The sequence below is a fragment of the Sebastes umbrosus genome, chromosome 2 (assembly GCF_015220745.1).
Source record: "Sebastes umbrosus isolate fSebUmb1 chromosome 2, fSebUmb1.pri, whole genome shotgun sequence".
Lineage (NCBI taxonomy): Eukaryota > Metazoa > Chordata > Actinopteri > Perciformes > Sebastidae > Sebastes > Sebastes umbrosus.
Window position 1 is genome coordinate 11,590,994 of NC_051270.1, and position 21,921 is coordinate 11,612,914.

At 39.9% G+C, this 21,921-nt stretch overlaps 1 protein-coding gene and 1 long non-coding RNA gene across 4 annotated transcripts in view; one reads left to right on the forward strand and one right to left on the reverse strand.

The window, feature by feature from the left end:
- The window catches only part of LOC119479853, a 128,030-nt gene that overhangs the window by 23,531 nt on the left and 82,578 nt on the right, over nt 1–21,921 (forward strand). The gene's annotated exons all lie outside the window — the stretch shown is intronic.
- irx3a (iroquois homeobox 3a) lies at nt 4,963–8,512 on the reverse strand. 2 transcript variants are annotated; one of them, XM_037755814.1, is made up of 3 exons: nt 7,971–8,512; nt 6,272–7,337; nt 4,963–5,322 (listed from the first exon to the last, which is right to left on the reverse strand). In XM_037755814.1, exons 1-3 carry the CDS (start codon nt 8,187–8,189, stop codon nt 5,312–5,314), a joined length of 1,296 nt encoding a protein of 431 aa, XP_037611742.1. In that variant the 5' UTR covers nt 8,190–8,512; the 3' UTR covers nt 4,963–5,311. The 2 variants fall into 2 exon arrangements, with proteins under 2 accessions (XP_037611742.1, XP_037611734.1); XM_037755806.1 differs by having other exon boundaries at nt 4,963–7,337; nt 7,971–8,511.

Consider the following 21,921-nt stretch of genomic DNA (forward strand, 5'->3'; position numbering starts at 1 on the left):
AGTCTGTACAAATATTGGAAACGTCCAAAATATGTCCTCTCATTAACAGTGATGAGCGAAAGCCAGAGTATTGGCATTTCTCAGATATGCTCGGAGTGTAAAGGCACTGTCGTACAAGGCCTCCGCTGTGTCGGGTGATGTCGAGACATCACTCTCCTGCGATCCTCTCAAAAGCCGGAGAAAATGTGTCTTATTAGTTCACGCGAGGTGGTGAAATTCTGTGCTACACCGCTGACTAATGTACAAAGCTGAGAAAGCGCAGGGCTGATGGTTTGCTGGGCCTCTGTTAGTGACGTGTGAGCGGAGAGGGTGCGGAGAGGGGACATCAGGCTGGTAAAAGCGTGCAGCTGTTGGAAGCAGCTATGAGGCCAGGCGTTTTTTTTTTTATAAACCCAGCCCCTGTGCTGCTCATCTCCTTGGTAAATGCTTTACAGGCAAATTGACATTGTAAAGAGATGAGGGAATGCACCAGAAACATGTGAAAATGTTCCTAAATAAAGTCAAAGTTCCTATTATTTTCTTTTACAAAAAAAACATAATCACAAATATCAACACTACAATATTGTGTGAGTTAGAGAAGAAAAGTTGGGAACATATACAGGGGCTGAAACATGTTTTATAGAGGAGGGTGCATAAAAAGCCCTTATTGCCTTTGCTTTGTCCTGAGGAAGAGCTGAAAGACGGCTATGCTTGGCTTCAAAGCTGCATTTCCATAATTGCCCTGTAACTCTGGCCTGTCTGAGGGATCTGAAGGGGGCTGAGAAAAGCACAATCTTTCAGCTGGGTGAACGGCAAAAGCCCCAACGCCTCTCCCTCTGGCCTGTCGGCCTGTCGCCCCCTTCCCCACTTGTTGCCTTTCGGATTCAGTGAAAGAATTCCTCTCTCTAACCTCCATCAACAAAAGGCATGAAATCAGTGCCCTCCCTCTCTCCCGCTTCGGCCCCAGAGAATGTCACTCCTTCTGGGCCTTTTGTCCTTTGCTCGGCCCAGGGAAGCACAACAACCCCTCTCTCCTTGCTCCCTGGCTATTCTTTAACGTGTTGCTGCTGCACTTTCACTCACATTCTCAATAATGAATGTGCCGTAAAACATGCAGGAGACACAGAAGTCACATATCTTCGACGGAGGGCAAAGCTGAGCTTTCCACCTTCTCTTCTTTCGGCTCCAGAGTGCGAGCACTATAACAAGTTGCCGTGGAGTGCCGCGGCCCTGTAAGCCTGTGTATGAAGGTATGTGGCGGAGTGTGGGACATGTGTTCCAGAGAGCAGCTCCTGCGGTCAGCTAACACACAGGCCTAGCGCTTGCAAAAGGGCAGCCCCTCTCTTGGCCCGGGCGAAGCCCTGGGTGGGGGGCGCGGTCGACAGTGGCTCATAAAAGGATTAGTCCACCGCACAAAGACAGTGGGCCGCTTCTAAGCCTGACTAGGTCCACAAAGGAGGTGACATTTGTCTGTCTCGGTGGCAGGAGGGGGTGTGGCAGGACGGGCCAGCCTGGGGTATAGGAGGAGGAGGAGGTGGCACTGGTGGTGGGGCTACAATGACAGAAGGGGAGGATGAGGTGAAAACACAAGACTGACCCCCTTTATTTGCAGCGGCCTCCTCTTTCACAGGGCACCTCTGGCCTTCTCCAATGGGCTGCTTCAGTGTTTATTTACTCCATGGTTTCTCTCCATTCACACATGAACCTCTGATGGCTCCATTGGCCAGACCCTTTCAGCCGCCCGGTACCGTCGTCCACCTTCTTCCCAGATCAATGAACACTTGGAAAGACAGATTAGATTTCCTTTTAATGATTCCATCTTTCTCAGATTTTTTCCCCCATCTGAATGGCTGTTTAACAGCACATTGCTTTTTAGCTGTATGTCTCAGAGTATTGAGGGCAAAAAGGGAGCAACAGGACAACATAAGCAATGTGATTTGAAATGAAGTATAACTAATTTCAACTATGTCAAACGCTTTCCCACACTCTTCCATCCATTTCATTTGTAAATAATTACAAGACAGTGAGTATAATTGAGGATCTATTGCTTTATAATGTGGGATATCTGAATGTGAAAAATCCATGATGTCACATTCTGTTTGTTTTGTAGCTGTTGTTAAGCCTCTAGCTAGTACTCCCTAATATTTTTAATTCCATCTTAACTGCTTTACTTCTCATGTGGAGTAGATTACCCTGTGCTTTTTTTAGGCGGTCGAGTGCTACAGTGTGCCCCGCAGACTCTGAGCATTTAACGCAGCATGGACCTCAGAAATAAGAAGAGGAGTCAATGTTGATTATTGCTCATTAGCCAGGAGAACATCCACTTAACGTGCGAGGAAACGAGTGACACACCATGCCCCACTGGAAATGGTCCCCATGTAGCTCAGAGCGAAATGTTAGCTAATGCATTCCATTTGCTCTTTGTAACCGGGAGCAGGTTGGACACGTATGGCGACATAAGCAGCCATGATTACTTTGTTTCTGCCGAGGCATTTTAATCCCTAATTTCATGCACTGATCAGAGGAGAGGCCCTGAGCCTCTAGACATGATCACTGGCCCTTCAGTAGCATTTCAATTGGATCCTCATGATCAAGAGGGGGCTTGTTCTGGGCCCCTCAGGAGCAGGAACAGTGAGGAAATAAGCATCATTATTTATAAAGTTCACTGTGCTCACATGCAGCTTTACAGCCCACCTTTTTTATTTATAGAGTAGTTTTTTTAAGCTGACATAAATCTTTATAACACAGATTTATAATACATAGCAAGGTAAGTCATTTCAAACTGGTGCTTTTAAATTTATAAAGGGTTTATAATGTTTGTTTTTTTTATTCTGATTTGAGTGTTAACATTTCATAGGAGCACCTAATTTTCCTTTGTATTGTTTTTAATAATGAATTTTCAGGGTTAGTGTGATGCTGGTCATTCAAAAGCCACTTCCTTTAACAAAAGGAAGTGGGCAAGAATGTCTACAAAAAAAAACCTATTGTATCAATCAGCTGGCTGACGCCACTTATGAATATGCATCGCGCAGTTAGATGGGGCTCTCAAGGAAGATAATTGATTAGACAGGAAGGCAACATGGTGAGAGGAGCTCCAAAAGGCTCCGGAGTCTTTCCCTCGGCTGACTTGGGGTTTGTTTTAAAGCACATCCTAAAACCTAGAGAGGATACGGCTCCAGCGAATCAGCGCTTTTCATCTGCCTCTTCCTTTCCTCAATGGAAGACAGACATTAAAAGATATTGTCCTCGTTGACCATCTGAGTCTATACAGTCGAGGAATGTGCGACGGTTCTGTTTTTGAGTTTTTATTTTTAAATATAAATGCAAATCATAAAGTCCTTTAAAATTTTAACTAAGGAAAGAAATACAAATCTGAAATTAATAAATAATTAAAATAGAAACGAAAATGGGTGCTTTTCGTTTAGAGTAGGATAAATGAAGAAATCGAGTTTGTCTTCCAAAATACATTTTTTAAATGTTTTAAACATTTATATTTTTTTCAGCTGTTAAATAAAATTGATAAAACATAATAATTTGCATTACTAAGACTTTCATGTCTCATCTGAGACTGGAGATTTTTTTATAATCGGCAAAATTTTAATATTGACGGCATTTCTTTTCCCTTTCTTGTTTTTCTTTCTTCCCTTTTTACCTTAATTTTTTAAAAATCTTTTATCTCATACCTGATTTTTTTAAAAAAAGAAATCAAACGACTGGATGCGCTTTCAAGGATAACTGAGAAGTCCTGTAATCCTTAAGTTATGCAGCATGGCAGCCATGAAAGATTGTTCAGCAATTGGCGAGTGTAAAAAAAAAAGCTCAATTTGATCTACTTGTTATATGTTACCAGTTTTGCTTTATTATTGCGCCTTTTTGGTAAATATTTGCACAATATTTAAGCCTAATTGTTGCATGTGACACCAACTGAAAACACCTCTTTGGTTTTTTGATAAAATATTTTTTGATCATTTAGGCCAAAATTAACATTAAATATATTTTTACATGCCTTTTAAAAACAAATATATGCTTATTTGTTGGCGCATTAAAAACAACTCTACTGATTCATTTGGACACATGCACTGCGTTTGTACATCATCAAATCACAACACTAAAGGCCTGAAAACACCTTAAAAAGAATGATATTGTGACATATTTCTAAGAGCAAAAATGTTACTATCGAATCTTGTATCAACAACTGATAAATAAATTAAGAATGGGACCAAAAAAACAACCGAGATGACGACTGATGAGCAGGTTGTGTGTGTGTGTGTATGTGAACATGGCCGAGCGCATGTGACTGTAGAGGGAGCTCCAACACTAAGTTTACATAAACTTCCTCTGATAAGGAGCTCACACATGCAAATGATCACATCAACGGGGGCAAAGAAAATAAATGATGTTATTATTAGTTGTACAGCGACCATATATTACAATTACACCAAAGAGCAGCAGTTAGTTGAGGGAAAAATGTATGATGTATAGTGAAGAGCAAAAAGCATTAGAAATTGAGCATGATGAGATATCTGCAGGAGTTGCACTGCGAAGACAAAAATCCATCTTTAGGATCAGCTTAAGCACTCACCAAAATACCAACTATCATCTATAACAGCCATTCATTACCTAAAGTCTCTTTATAGACCATACAATTTCAGAGGGAAATTAATGAAAGAAGTATTCATTTTAATACGACCGCTATACGCCTCTATATAAGGATAATCCCACAACATTAATATCCAAATGTATGCCGCAATACTGGCTAATTAGCCTTAAGTCCCTCCACTACAAAAGTGTGATAAATCCCTCTCGAATATTTACTTATCACTGCCACGGAGGATGAAGTCTGCGCCTCAGGCTGTCCACTAACACACATACAGAAAAGAAAAAAAACAAACCAAAAGCAATCCAAGCTGCAATGCACAATAACAGCCACCATCAAAAGCAGCTGTCAAAATATACCTCGGCCCAAAAAGCAACGATTCCTTATTAAAGTTGCAGCAGTTCATTTATTAGCCAAAATATAGACTTTTCTTGTACAATTTGGTTCACAAGTATGTACATATTCTTAACTTTATATACAAAAAAACATTTGAAACATCAAATCCTCACAGAACTTACAAAAAAGAAAAGAAAAAAAAACTCACAGACTACAGGTTCATACATTATTACATTAGCAGTTTTACACAGGACATGCTTACAATGTAAGTATACAGAGATGTATTATTCTTATTTTACATTCCATATTCAAATTAAAATAAAAAAAGAATAAAGAGGATGTGTGAGAGATAATGGAGAGGAGAGAGAGAGAGAGAGCCGAAAAGAACCACCGCTGCTTCTAGTTGAGGCCTGAAATACACAGGGGTAGTATAACAGAAAAAAAAATGTAGTGATCTTAAAAAAAAATAATAAAATAAATCCTACTAATAATAGCCTCAGGAAGAGCTAAAAAAACAAAGTGATATAAAAGTGACAATTGCCTTTCAAATACGAGCCTGTAGTGAATTTGCATTGAGCTCATTTGCATGACCAAACAAGTAAGTGTAACATAGGCCTTGACGAAATAACACAAGCGCTCACACACACACAAGGATAAAAAAAAACAAATCTTAGAATAAAAGCTAATTTGGGTAAATATGAGGGTTTGTTTTTTTAAAAAAAGAAAGAAAATGATATGGCATCAAAAAAGAAAATTCCCAAATGTCATTAATTGACAGCCTCGCTATCTTTGAACTGGGTGGAAAGCTGTTTTTAACAACTTTTTTTTTTTATCTCTGCATCCAAGGCACTAGATCTCTCTGAAAGTGTTTTAATGAAAATTAAAAAGAAAAAATGCGTTATTAATATTGAACTGCTTATTTTCAGAGCCCATCCTGGGTCTCAGAAGCAGAATTTAGTGTTGCAAACTATTTGAGGGGATTTATGTAAACCATTGAATACAATATCATAACAATACAAATAAAAAAAAGAAGAACGGGGGAAAAAATTAAGAACAAGTTTTCACCCAATTCAACATTTTTCTTAAATGCTTTCTGAGGAGGACATTTTTTTTCAAAGCAGACACACACACACACACTCGCATACATCACACACACTGTAAGCTTTAACATTGTAACACTGTTCATCTGTGTGGCCTATAGAGAGAGAGAGGAGGGTGGGAAATAAAAATCCATAAGAAGGCAAAAAGAGGTCTAAAAATAATAGAAATGAATGACGGGCAATGGACTAGTGTCTTTTTTGTTTTGTCTTTTGTAGTTATTTTATATACATGCTGCGTCTCAGTGTCGGGGACATGTACCTGTGACTGAAGTCTCTGAACTATGACTCTTGTTGTCCTGTTGCCTGCTGCTGCTGTAGAGAGCCAGGCCGGTGACAGCAGTGGCCTGATGGTTTGCCAGTCCCAGATAGTGATTGGAGTTCAGTAAAGCCAGCTGATGGGCCGAGAAGGCTCGGTTCGTCCAGTTCTGGATTTTCCCAACTGGACAAGAAGAAGAGATGAGTCTGTGAGGAGCTGCGATTAATTGGGTCTGCTGGTGCGCGGCTGCCGTCCCTGCAGAGTGACCGCCGCCGCCGCTGCTGCTGCCGTTCATGTGCGGCGATTTGCGCGGATTGTCTGGCGCAGTGGCTGTCTCTGCCAAAGACCAGATCTTTGGCTTTTGTGGTGCAGGTGCAGGGTTGTTCTCTGAGGGAGGCGAGCTCACGGACACCGGGTTTACTTGGGACGGTTTGGTGTCCAAAGAGTGATGGAGATGATGATGATGAGGAGTGTGGAAGTGCTCTCCAACTCTCTCCGATTCTCCTTTGCCCTCTTTGCTCACCACTTTTAGAAACCTCTGGTCTTGTAAATCCTCATAGCCGTCCGAAATCTCCGAGTCACTCCTCCCGTCTAGTTTAATATCTGAATGCAGGTCGTCCTGGTCGTCCAAGTCGTCCTTGTTCTCGATATTCTCCGTGTCGATGTTCTCCAGGTCGATCTCCTCCTCGTCCTCCCTCTTGTCCCTCTCCTCGTCCTCCTCCTCACCCTCGTACACATTCCCCTCTTCGTCGGTGCGGTTCCGAGGAGCCCAGGTCATCTTGTTCTCCTTCTTTAGCCTCCTCCTGGCGTTGGCGAACCAGGTGGACACCTGGGTGAGGGTCATCTTGGTGATGATGGCCAGCATGATCTTCTCGCCCTTGGTCGGGTAGGGGTTCTTGCGGTGCTCGCTGAGCCAGGCCTTCAGGGTGCTGGTGCTCTCCCTGGTGGCGTTTTTGGGTCTGGACGGGTCACCGAACTGGTATTGGCCATATGGGTAAAAAGCAGGGTGATGGTGGGCGAAACCTGGGTGCTGGACACCGGGACTGTCTTTCAGTTCATACTGAGCACCCTGCAGAAAGACACAAAGAATCAAAAGAGTCAGAAGGGATTTTTATTGGATTTAAAATCTGGAATCTGGAATCTGGATTTAAAGTTCTAGAATCCTTCTTCATGATAAATAGAATCTAGAATCTGGAATCTGGAATCTTCATGATAAATAGAATCATGCCTCACAGTATATGATATGCGAGATTTACAGTAATAAAAATAAGGTTAGGCCTGTTATTAAAGTGTAAACAAACAAAAGGATTATTGTATTTTTGTCACAACTCAAATTTATGAATGAAAAAAATCAGCTATTTTTTCATTTATATTTAAAGCCAAACACTTGCAGAGAAGACTTTATACTTTTACGCACTTATTCCCCACTTTACATGTAAACCTCCCACATCACAGAATTGTATCAACTCTTTGGGATATCAGTTTCAGGAAATGATGTGCTAACAATAAGCTTAAAAGCTTGTTAATGTGTTACTTTTTAACCACTTTTAACCAAATTTCACAAAAGATTCAGCGACACACACAGCCTCCACCAAAAGTTTTCTCTTAAAAAAAAGTGCCAATAAACCTCTCTCCTTAAAGGCTTATTTCTTTTCTTTTTTTCACCTGAAAGTTATGGATGAGTTAAGAGAGAGTGACTCACCAATTGATTGAAAATGGATATATCGTTTGAGTAGGGCAGAAACGCTCCATAGCCCTGCGCTGCTGCGGCGAAAGGAGATCCATACATAGTGGAGAGGACGTTGGAGAGCGCGCCGGACGGACTGAGCTCTGCTCCGGCCCGGGCATTGCTGGCGATCCCCTGGCGCTCCGGAGGGTATATCGGTCGGATGTACTGATATCCCAGCTGAGGGAAAGACATGGTGGTATAGGAAAAAGGAAGGGGGAAAAAGTCTGCTGCTGCAACCACACAAAGCAAAGGGGAATTGCCTCGATATCCACTTCTTTACAGTGTGAGCATGTGAGCAACAAAAGGGTGCAAAGCAAGAAGGGAAGTCTATATTTCCTCCAGTGGAAACGATCCGGTTATTTCTCCCTCTTCTTCTTCTTCTTCTTCTTTCCAGCCTCACTTCCCTATTGATCTGGATGGACTAAGGTCAGGTCCTTACAGATTGCTTTAGATTATTGGGACTCCCTTGCTCAGATTGACATTTCTAGTCGTTTAGAAGCCCCTCCTATTTCTCAAATCTCACCCCTTCTCATACACCAAGCACACCAAACAGCCTCTCTCTCTTTCTCTCACTCCACCTCCCTCTCTCTCTCTCTCTTTCTCTCTCTCTTTCTCTCTCTCTCTCTCTCTAAGTGCATTGACGTCGCCAGCTCTTATTTGAATGGGAGTTTCAAATCTCATTTTATGGCTCGCCAATCTATTTCATTTGTTATATTTGTCCGCGTCTGTCCTATACCACATTTTTTTGTGTTAATTCACAATTTTTGCCAATTTGCACAACAGTAAGCATTTTTGGTGTCAGTGACTGATTAACTTTTTTTTGTGTGCGGTTTCCTTTTTAATACACAAATGCAGAAGAAACTTTGAAACTGGCCTATAAGAGGATATAGGTTAAAAAAAAAGTAAAATCGGAAAGCAAAGGTTACCTTTATGATCAATTAAAGCCACTTTTACTTTTTAAAGCCATTTTTTACGCACAAGAGTTTACGCACACCTTTTTGAATTGACATATATATATTGACTTCTATAATATATATTTTTTAAAATATCTAAATGGACGGTGTCAAAAAATGTGTGGGGCAAAATCACAAGCAAAAATAAATAAATGAATAATTAATGGTTTTCTAACTACCGACGGTGGTCATGCCTTGTAATGACCTCGGATCACAGGCTATACACACCTTTTTTATTTATCGCCACATCACTGGGTGCAAGCTGTGTTTTCTTACACCGGTTCTGAGGTGTTATGGGCTCTTGGTGGCAGGCGACTCGGAGTCAATTCAGTCTTTAATTTGAGACATCAAACGGGTCGCATGTAGCCACTTGACATCAGAGAGAGAGAGCTGATGATGATAGGCGCATTAATGAAGACTAAGTGCAAAGTACCAACAATGCTTAGGAATAAACATTTTTTGTGGATTGGGATGTATATTCTGGGAAACAACACTCTGACTTCAATAAGCACGAGTAAAAAAAATAATAAATACAAATCAACATTATTATTATTAAAAATAACCACAAGGATAACAACAATAATAAAAAATAATGATAATACAAATAATAATAATTGTAATACCGGGTAAATAAACAGATCTTAAACAGAAAATCTTAAATCAACAAATATTTTAGTGTTTTTTTTTAATAAATTCTCTTTCTTAATCCACTACAAAACAAAACGATCATCCGGACAGACTGCACTTTAATAAATCCATTTGATAATTTAGATGCAACCTGATGTTTCTTGTAAATAATACGGATTAAAAACAAAACAAGGGAGTCAGAATTGAAATTCCACGAATCAATACATAAAAGTGTGTATATAAGGGGACAACGATAATCGCATTGCAACCCGATTTTGTACCAGCATCTGTTTTGTTAATCGTTTGCAAAACAAACTCCAGAGGTTGAATTATTATTATTCCACGCACTTTATTATTTGAATATAATGTATTATTGACATGGGAGATGAAAATCTCATCAGTCTCAGTTTTTTCATAATGCGATCCAGGTTTCCAAGAACTTGTTTAAACCTTTAATCTTCTTTTTGGGAGCAGATAGTTATCATTGTCTGGGAGGGATAATAGCAGCTATAATTTCTTATATGGAGCTGCTACCCATAAGGATCCGCCTTGTTTCTGTACAACTCTCTGTCCTGGATCTGTGTGTGTGTTCTTCTCCGACATCCACCCCAACCAACCCGGATTATGGGGTTATTAATTACAGCGGCTTGCTGGTGCCATCCGACCGGAATGGTAATCACTACATAGCAGTCAATAGCACACACACATACACACACACACGCACACACACACACACACACACACACACACGCACGCACACACACATCAGATCGACCTGCAAACTGAGGGGGTCCAGACAGTGAAGTGAAGGGTGGTTAAAGATAAGTGGATGTTAGTTGACATTTAGATACACAGCAGCATAATAAGTGTAAAGAAGAAAGAGAAGTTTTTTTTGTTTTTTTTAATACTTTATTTTTTCCCTTTTTTCAAGGCTGTTTTCATATATATACAATCCACTGTTTGTAATTACAACAGTTTATAAACCAACTTTTAAGTCAGATAAGCTTACAGACAAACCTTATCAAGTACACTATAGAGAAAACAACCTCAACATTCAAAACCAAGAAAAGAAATAACAATACTAATAATGACAAAAAGAAAGAGAACAAAAAAAACACACAAAAAAACAATAATAGTACAAAAATACGAGAGTAATAATAAATGAAATCAACAAATAAGTTATTAGAAAGAGAAGTTTATGAGAGAGAGAGGTAGAGAGAGAGAGAGAGATAGAGAAAGAGAGAGAGGGGTAGAGAGAGAGAGAGAGGTAGAGAGAGAGAGAGAGATAGAGAAAGAGAAAGAGAGAGAGAGAGAGAGAGACAGAGAGAGAGAGAGAGAGAGATACGCGTTAGAAGTGAGAGTATAAATCTGGAAGTCCAGCGAGGTGTCTGTCTGTTGGTGTCCGCTAAGCAGCGCTCCTAGTCCGGATGGACACGTGTCTCATCCTCGGGACCACGTCGCTCGGACACCTCCTCCTCCTCTCCTCTCCTCTCCTCTCCACTCCACCCACGGCCAAACACTGCGTCTGATTTATTGCCTCCAATCAAACGCACCACGCACTAACTTAACACTTTCACACCGACCCGGGAAACTGGCGTAGCCATAAAAGCATTAAGACGCCGCTCCCCTCTCTCTCTCTCTCTCTCTCTCTCTCTCTCTTTCTCTCCTAAAGAGAGTCTCAGTAAACAGTAAACTAACCTCTGCTTGACTTCCGTATACACACACACACACACACACACACACACACACACACACACACTAGAATAGGCCAAAATTCAACACAGCAAGAGAACAAAAGACAATTATTTTTTATTTATTTGCTGCAAATCATATTATTAGTAACCTATTATTATGATTATTATTATATTAGTAACCTATTATTATGATTATTATATTAGTAATATATTATTAATATTTATATTAATAACCTATTATTATTATTATTATTATTATTATATTAGTAACCTATTATTATTATTATTAATATTATTTTTATTATTTTATTTATTATTATTATTTTTGTATTTCTTATACCTACTTTATATAGCCTAACTTTTCTTAATTCTTGTGGAAGCATGCTGGGGAGCACGCTGGAGCCAATTTAATTTGTAGGTGCTGTAAAAAGAGGGCAATCACACACACACACACACACGCACACACACACAGAGTGACTTGAGGGCTGTTTTGTAGAGAGCAGCTCTTTGACGGTAATTATGCAGATGACACAATTTCACATTCTCATAAGCAAACATACACGGCCTATCGCTCAACAGTAGTTCCTTATGCAATACACAGGGCACCAGCGACACGTCTCAAATGATGAACCGAGGCTGTGCAAAAACAGGCGAGATCAAAGGCTTCAAACAGAGGCACTTCAAATTACACATTTAGATCTTTCCCATACAACGCTCCGGTGACAGAAGAAGAAAAAAAAACATCTCTTATCACACATGGAATCAATTTTAAGGGAGCCCTTGCTGATCAATTAATTACAGTGACGAATGGGGATTTGAAAAGAAAACGCAATTAATGACCGTTGGATGCTTTTGGTAGTTTGAAGTGTGTGTGTGTGTGTGTGTGTGTGTGTGTGTGTGTGTGTGTGTGTGTGTGTGTGTGTGTGTGTGTGTGTGTGTGTGTGCGTGGGTGTGCGTGGGTGTGGGAAAGAAGGAGAGAGAGATTTGAGATTTCTCTACTTGCTTGACAAACCAGCTCTCATTTTGCTAAGCAGTTCTTGAAAGGGAACCAGAGCCAAAATGCAGTACAGTAGTATTTGCAGAGTTTGTTACTCACCAGAAATTGGCATCTTCAGTTTCACAAGCAGGAACTGCTGCTGTAAATGTTATATAGTGAAGTGGAGTGATTTACAGCTTCTTCGATGTGATCAAGAAAAACTACCAGTCAGCTGAAGCCAAATATATAAGCTACAATATATTTGACATCTGTCCGAATAATGAAACTAAATGACAAAACATATAGGAAAAAAGTCCCAGTGTGATTCATAAAAGTGACTATTGGTATTATCCTATCTTATTACCAAGCAATTATTCTAAGCTGTTGGGAATATACATACTGTTGTTGTTAATCAGAAATGTTCCTCAGCGGGTTCAAACTTAAATCTGCGGGTAACCTAAAAAACTAACTGTGCAACACATTCAATCTCCAAATAAGCTCTTTCAAACTCATGTCCCATTAGGGTGAAATAAAGGTCCAATAAATCTTGCAGTGTTTAAAGAACAGTGGAGCTTAATCCAATAAATGAATTAGTTTCTAAAATTAATTGTTCTTAGCAGCAGAAGCAAGTGTACTTTGAAATACATTTAAAGTTTAATTTTTTTTTTACTGTTAGGATAATTTAAATGGTATGATTTTAATTACATTACACCAACCAATCATGCATATTAAATAGATAGGCTAACTTTGATTTGCATTAGTGGCAAAGTAAAGCATTTTGGAACCGTTCCTCCTGCTCACACCATTTGGAAACAAATTAATAGTCAATGGACTGCAACTTATTAAAGTGGGTTATGACAGCGGATCAAAGCGTGAATTAACGCGTTGCCTCGCAAATGTTTTACATTAACTTGTTAACTTCAGGTTGTAGGCTACTACTAAATTTAAACAGTCAGTCATTCAAAGCTATGCACATGGATTCAGTGGGAGATCCATTTTAGATTTAGGCCTTGAACAGAGCTTTAACCAAGCAGCTTATTAGTTTTATACAATGTGCATATAGGCGTATTAACCTAAATACTGTTTCTATAGACCTGGGCAGGGTGTTAACAATTATATGAACAACTGAGATTATAGACTATATGTGCTTCAAAATACTGCATCCATAGCTAGTTGCTTATAGGCCTTTAATATTTGTCTATATAGTATCCACGAATGAATATCTGCCCCATCACAAAATCTTATATTGTTATATAGACTTTGTGGGCCCATTTTACTCAGTAGTAGGGTTATAGCATTATATTACCCTTCAATTTCCGACTATAATGTTCCTTTAATGTCTTTGTTGAATATTAGATATAGTTTACACTTTGCCTATATTCAAATACCCTACAAAACATATTACTGGGATACTAGTTCATTTTGCACTGGGAGACTGGGGGAGAAGTGGTAAACAATTGAAGGACAAAACCCATGCAAAGAATCATTCTGGTATTATTTTCTAGTTTGGTTACCAAAACTGACTGGACAGGCCATAATAGCACAGAGTCTTATTCCTTTCTCAGCATTGTTTTACTCCCAGTGCTGTCATATGGACATAGAAATCATGCATACTGCCCTGAGGGATTCCTACAGTATACTTCCTAGTATAAAGTCACTTTAAACTGTCATTATTAAGCTAACAAATCTGGATGGAACTGAACTAAATTAGTATTTTTTTTCCAACACATGCCTGTGCAAAACATGTAAAATGTCATTAATGCATAGGCTACATTTTCCCAGCGACAGTCTGCAGCACACATTATTCATAAACATCTAATCCAACTGATATCAGCTGAATATGAATATGTTATCACTATCATTCATATTATTAATAGCACCTTAGCAAGGAATCACGGCTTAAACTACTGTATTATAACACAATACTCCCGCTGTAGAGATTTGCTATGCTTTGTGAGTGCCTTTAACAATGCTGCATTGAAGGTGAGTTGTTTTTTTTTGTTTCCTCTCTGCCCACTCACCCTCACTCCATCTGCTGCAGTTTCCCCCCTGTATCAGTAACACAAGGCATTGATTTTACGGTAAAGTCACTTTGTAAAGGGAATGAGTAACTCTGGGCCCCACTATCACTGTATTACACGGGTATGGCCCACGTAACAAGATGAACATTGATTCAGCATTACGGATGATCGATAATGAAATAAGTAACTTCAGGGCCAAATTAAAATGCAAGCTGGCTTGATGCTGCCAGTCTCTGTGAGAGGTGACAGCAGGGGAGAGGGAAGAAGAGGGAGGGAGAGGGGAAAGGCAGAGAGAGAGAGAGAGAGAGAGAGGGGGGAGAGAGAAAGACTACGAGCTGGTGGCCAAAGAGAGTTCCCTGCACACAGTGATGACGATGTAGTGAGGATGTTAATGATGATAATGACAGTGATAGCTGGGGTGTCCTCGGAGTAGCTAATCTTTTCTTAACAAAACCACAAATTACATTATATTGTGAAACTGTGACCTTACAATCAATGATTATGAGGTTTAGCTTGCATCCCCAAATACTGTCTAATATCACTCCTGCACAGTCATACTCTATGTCCTGCCTATAGGCGTACACTGTTGTGGCCAGGTTGCAGTCAAGTCACTTTCAATCTGAAATATTTTAGTTTGAAATCTAGAAACTGTTTTTTCTGTCTAAATCTGATTTAAAGGGAAGTTTTCAAAATTTCCAAAATTCATATGTTATTCTTATGGTCTAATATAGTCTAAAAAAATATTATTAAACATAAACAACTCTCTCCCAAATCCAGAAATTGGAGTGATAAAACTCAAACTTGTGATGTCATCGGGTATAAAGTCTGGAACTGCTCCATAGACAATGAATGGGGAGAGATGTTATAGATGACACTGAGAGCATCCAGGGGAATGATCTGAGTATATATGGGAACATTTTCTGTTTCACAACTGACAACACTACAATAGAATAAAGCTCATTTGGGTATAAAAAAGAAAACAAACATTCAATGTCTCCCATTCATTGTCTATGGAGCAGCTCCAGACTTTATACCCGATGACATCACAAGTTTAAGACTTACTTCTCTGCTTTCTGGCTTTGAGAGAGAGTATGTATAAGTATAAGTTCAATCAAAATATTGATTGAACTTTACTAGGCCATTGAAATAACATATTGGAATTCTTAATTTAGGTATCCCTTTAAATTGACCCAATCTATGATTTGGCTGGCCTATTTATTTGAAAGGAATAACTCACCAATATCCCATTATAGTCCCCCTGACATCATAGTAAGCAGATGATATTGATGAATGATGTTGCCTCTAGATGAAGAAATTAAAATGAAGATATTTTTGAAAATTCTTTTATTTATTTATTTTTTAATTGTCCATTGATTTCAGCAGGTCACTCAAACATTTTTCTTGATTCTTTTACTGTTTACATTTCTAGTATGGGTCACACAGAACACAGTCTATAAGCTGTACAGTTATATAGTATCCCAGAGCATTCATACTATTCTACTATACTTTCCCAGATTTGCACTTAACGGTCCGTGGAGCCAAACCACCATCCATCCATTCACAAAGTGGCACATCCTCTCTAGGAAACACCAGCTATTTACCACGGCTATCCAACAAAAGGCCTATCGCAACCCATGATCTGTTTCGCTCAAGAAAGCATAACATGGTTTGTCTATTATGGAGTGTCTTGATCCAGTGGTAGCCAATGATGCCCTTTCGTGGCCCCATAGCTCAACACTGCGGCCAGACAAATATCAGTTTCCCAGCACTTTTGGCCTACTGAGCCAGACAAAGCCTCAGTCTTTCCAGCTGTTGCTGCTGCTGGTTTGAGGCCGGAGAAGAGGCAGCTGTACCAACACGGGTGAGCAGAGCCTCCTCATCCGTGTGCTGGCCTGGACTTTGCAGGGGGTGCAGGGTAGATAGTAGGTGGCACGGTGATGAAGCCAAGGAGGGATTCAAAATCGGGACATCAGCTGCTATGAAACCGACTCTTTCCATGATGCTACAGACCACACATAATCAAAGATGGATAGCCATAGAAGACATTGAAGTGACTATTTGGTTGCATTACAAGTCTGGAAAAGTTGACTTGACTGTAACAACAGTGCTGAGATTGGACTGACGCCATCTCTCACATACGTAAGCCATGATAGTAAAGTGTTCAGAGAGTATTACATTACAGGAGTTGCAGGAAGTGTTTTGGCCATTCTTTTGAAGCATAGGAATTATCTACAGTATGTCTGTCTTCTGTGTGGTTGCACATGTTCATTTTACACTCTTAAAATTTACAGTGTCAGTGTTGTCAAATAGAGCTGCAATGATTAATCAATTAGTTATCAATTATCAAATTAATCGGCAACTATTTTGTTAATCAATTGATGATTTTTTTTTGGAAAAAAAGAGTCAACATTTTCTGATTCCAGCTTCTTAAATGTGAATATTTTCCGGTTTCTTTACTCCTCTATGACAGTAAACTGAATATCTTTGAGTTGTGGACAAAACAAGACATTTGAGGACGTCGTCTTGGGATTTGTGAAACATTGATCAACATTTTTCACAATTTTCTGACATTTTATAGACCAAAAAAGTGTTTGATTAATCAAGAAAATAATCAACAGTTTAATCGGCAATGAAAATAATCGTTAGTTGCAGCCTTATTGTCAAACAACTTGTCACTATATATAATTGCCGTATTAATACCATTCCGAATCAGTCTGTTTTAGTCACGGTAAAAATCCATATTGATGATGTGGTTTGTCAAGAATCAAAGAAACAAAACCCCGGCACACACAGATAAAGGGTCATCTTATTTATTGTGGGCACAACCGAACGTGTTTCAGCTAGAAGCCATCATCAGCATGGTTTGTCAAGAAGCCAGATCAGTTTGAGGGTCAACAATAACATCAACCAACAGGAAACAACAACACTGACAACGTTTACATGTGCACTAATATTCCACTATTATTCCGAATATGACAATAATTACGAATTTGATATGGGTCATGTAAACAGCATATTTCGTTTGGATATTCTGAATTAGGCCTAATACTGAATGGAGCATTTTCCGATTAAGAAACGTGGAATATGCCGATTTTATTCAGGTTTTAGTAGCATTCTTTGGACATATACAGCGTAATTGCGCCTCAATTGAGATTTTTACGGCAGTTTGTGACACATGGCCTCTTGCCCGGTTATGGCCAGCTCTGTGCGTTGTACACAAACCCACTAGCCGATAGCTTGCAAGGCTGGGATAGAGATGCATGCCCACAAGAAAAGCCCACATTTCTGGTTGGAAGGAGAAACACACCTATTTTTAAACATTATGAAAGACTTGGGTATCTACAGGTTTTTGGATTTGCTGAAATATCGCAACATCAACCTTTTCAAGAAGGTGGTTGAAGGAATGAAAGAAGGAGGCTGTGTTTGCACAGTTGAACAAGTACACCACTGGTTACGTTAATCAGAGTATACACTGCTGCATGTAAATGGGAATATTAGTGGAATATTCATTTTCATCAGTCATATAAACAGCTTATTAGGAATATTGTCGTTTTTGGCAAAATGGCAAAAAACAAAATATTTTGTGCATGTAAACGTAGGCACTGTTTAGATGGGAAGTCAATAGTCATATTTGATTTCTAGGTCTATATATATCCATCTGCATCATGATTTTACCCCAGTGTAAACTTTCAACTCATTTGTCTTGGTTTTATAATTAGCATTTCCTTATTAATTATTTACCAAACGGTTCTGCTTTGTTCTTTTTAGGATTCAAATAGGATTCAATCACCTTGGGAGAACTGCAAGGTTGTGACAGACTTCGCTTCCCATACAGAAAAAAACCCAGCAAGTCTCTGTGGTGAAGTTAAGCAATTATTGCAAAGAGAGAGCTATTGGGGAAGATGGAAAAATGTGAAAATACTTCCTGGAAACATTACCTTGTGACGGATGAGCAGCTTTAACAATGGCATCATGAGAAAATATTTTTTTTCCTCACCGGTATCTCCGTCACCTTGTATTTCACAATCTAGCACTCCATTTTCATGAGTGGCATCAGATCCTGTGATGGTATGTTATGGAGGTCGGAGGCTGCGGACCTTGCTTTTATAATCAGCCCTATTGAGTGGCTCAGCATGCCAACGGACTGAGGTCAGAGGAGACTTTACAAGCAAACACTTAAACCTCAGCAGGGCAGCTTTGATACGGATTTACCCAACCAAACACTGCACTTATTAATGAAGATGGTGCCAAGCAGTGAGTGACACAGTGAATACCTGTGAGCACATTATGTGTCCGTGTCTTGTGTATGTGCACGCCCACATACAGGCGTTGTCTTGGCACTTGAAACACACTTTGTTATTATTAGCCTATTATGCTTAAAGCACCAACTAATAAGCCTATGTGGGAAATAGACATTAATGGTGAAGACAAAGTGCCGCTCTCACCATGCACGATGCATACATGTTACCACTGTAAACAAAAGCTATAGTTGGCAAAGCTGTACCTGTTTAATCAAAAACATGGAAACAAAGCCTGGGTAACACCTCAGCAGATCGGCCAACTCAGCTTTTTTAAGCTGTCTGTTTGGCCTGCGCTGCTTCCTTTTTATTTGCATCCAACAGTAATTGTCTGTAGTTTTAGGAAGCACCAAGTGACAAGTGAAAAAGAGCATACGCTAGCTATTTTTTTTCCAGTATGTGTTTTTTTTTTTTTCTTCTTTTGGGTGTGTGCAGGTGTCTGTGGATTGGTGCGCTTTTTGTTCCTTCATCTGCTGGTTCTTCCAACACTCGTCCAGAGAAGGATATCTCAGTATCTATCCAATGGATTGAGCATTAACATGAACATTCATGGTTCCCAGAGGATGGATCATGGTGATGTTGGACCCCCTGACCTTTTGTTTAGCACCACCGCTTGGTCAAGGTGTAAGTATGTACCTCATAAAGGCCAGTTCATACTTTCTGCGTCCGCATGTCTGCGAGAGGTCAACTTTGGTCCGTGTGACCTAAATGTCGTCATCTGCCCATGTCCACATAGGGTCTGTCTGCAGCCCAAAGTTTGTATCCAAAAAAATGTATAGGCGGCATTTTTACTAAGGCTTCATCCACACTAATTGCATTTTCGTTTTAAAACTTTTGCTACATTTATGTCTTGCGTCCACACTACTGCGGCCTTTTCGAGCCTCTAAAACTGAGACGTTTGAAAGCGCTGCTGAGCCAGTTTTAGTTTTAAAACTCTGGGGTTGCGTTTTAGTCTGGACGGGCAGAAACGGAGACCTTTTGAAAACGATGACGCAGACACCCACGTTCACTTCTCAATTGGGTCTTATCAGTCATGACTTGTCCTTCCCTGATTCTTCACGCCCCTAACACGTGACACTTTTCCGGAAGAAAATAAATGATTTCAGCGACTATCTGACTGCCAATGTTTAATTCAACATTGATAACGAATTACATGCTACCAGCTGTTGTGCAATTAAATTCTGCATTTTATAATGCTACTATAGCCTGCATGTGCAGTTAAGCAATCACCGCAGAATAGTCATGTAATAGGCATTTTCAGGTGTGTTAGTATGGATTGATATTATTTCTAAATCAGTGCTAAAACGCTTGTGTGTACGGAGATCGTTTCCGTTTTAAAACAAAAACAAATTAGTGTGGATGTAGCCTAAATTTGATGTTGATATTTAAAGCCCCCAGAGGATGAATCCATATATTTCCATTTTGGAAACCCCATAAGCTTTACCTTAGGACAAAATGATACATAATCTAATCTAATTGCCATGAAATGATTTAAGCACATTCCTGTACCTGATAGGATAATTCCTTTTGATTTTAATGTCATGGGTTTTCCTCTAGCACCCCCCGCCCCCCTCAGGATAGACTACATTTTTAGCCCCACCTCTGGCTCGAAAACTCTAAGAACATCTAAATTGTCAGCCTGGCGTTCTCTCAGTCCAATAGTTTCATATTTCCAGGTGTAATGAACACTATATCCTCCCAAAGAGAAACAATCCCGAACAAACATGTCTTTTAGTCTTGTTTGGCTTTCGTATTTGTGTAAGCACATGCACAGTCAAACACACATGTGCTCACAGACATGTGTATGTGTGTGCTTTCGAGTGTGTGTGTGTGTGTGTGTGTGTGTGTTAGCCTGTCTGTTGTACAACAAGCACTGGAGCAAGACTGGACCCAGCTGTCAGGCCACCGCTGTCACAACCAATAATGATTACCCTCTCCCTGCTCCTCAATTCCTGCTTCATAACCACCAACGCAGGGGAGATCCGCCCCTTTTAGGAGAACAATGCATCCATGAGTGGGCCTCATCATCGCCCAAGCCTACTCTTATCAGCCCTCTGAGGGCCCGCCAGACCCCATCTCTCTCGCTGTGTGTGTGTGTGGATATCTGCTAATCTTTGTGTATCTGTCAGATTTTTCCAATGAGCACCACTGGCCCGACATTCTCTCTCCAGACCCAGAATGATTCAAGCCCTTCTGGCGCTGGCAGATTATATACCAATCAATACATATGGTCTGCAGATTTTTATAAAGCACAAAACTCTTCAAACGACGCTCCCACGCAGTTAAGTTGGCGTAAATCGTGAAGAGAGTTACGTTGAACTCCCTGGCTTTCTTTTTTTTTAATAATCCATGACTCAAAAGGACACAGAGTTCAGCATACGTCAGCCTTCTCCAACACACTTCTCGAGCAGCCACATTAGCAGACTTAAACAATATGCACATCGCTCATCGGCATCATTTGGTGGGATTGGGTAGCCATTAGAGCATATATTAAAGAGGCCTCGTAGCCTGTCAGCCTTGCCTGCCCACGTCTAATGAAATGAGCGCCCCAGAGCAGCAGTGGATTAGGAACACAGGCAAGAGAGTATATATTCATGTATATATACACATGATTATATATTGGAAAAGTGTCTGCATGCTATTCCCCAGGTCCCTTTAAGCCTCCTGACCGGCAAAGCATTCAGGCCCCGTGTGGGAAGGCGGAAGAGGAAAATCACTAATGCTCTTAGCATCAAACAATAAATCCTGAAGTTATTTGCCACCATGTTTAATTAAATATTTGGAGAAGAAAACCATGTGATTGATTCGCCTTCCGCATTGATCCAACATCGATTGTGCTCCGTTTTGTTGCCCCAGCTGGGTTAATGCTAAATGGTGGCTGAGTCGCCGGGATAAATTGTTAGCAACCACCGGAGCAGAAACAAAAATGAACTACAGTATGTGCCATGTAGAAATGCCACAAGCTGGCGGACATGCTGCCACGCTAAGGAAAATATTCTATAAATATTAGCAGTGAAACATTTGTATAGTATTTTATTATTTATTTATCCAATGTTATGTATTGATAAGAAGTTGGTAAATATGCAAAAACATATTTAAAATATTACAAACGAGGGGAGACATTGTTGTATCGTGTGCTATGTAGCTGAGAAAAACAAAGACGCTCCTATCAATAATCCTATTAGAGTCAATGTAAGGGAAAAGTGTGGATTAAGTCTCCTCACGAAGATAAAAGCACAATCATTAACTCTCCCTCCCCCTGTCACCCATTTTTCCCATCTTGTTTTCAGTGTTCCGCGAACGAGATCACATTGTGTATCCAGGCTTCGTCTCTTATTTGTTTCATTTAAGGTGA

Excerpts from the sequence above, each read along its gene's own strand:
- irx3a (XM_037755806.1), bottom strand. The coding sequence starts at position 8,189 with ATGTCTTTCCCTCAGCTGGGATATCAGTACATCCGACCGATATACCCT. Across the intron at positions 7,338-7,970 it reads TATCCATTTTCAATCAATTG|GGTGCTCAGTATGAACTGAA; the intron begins GTGAGTCACTCT and ends GTCTTTCTGCAG.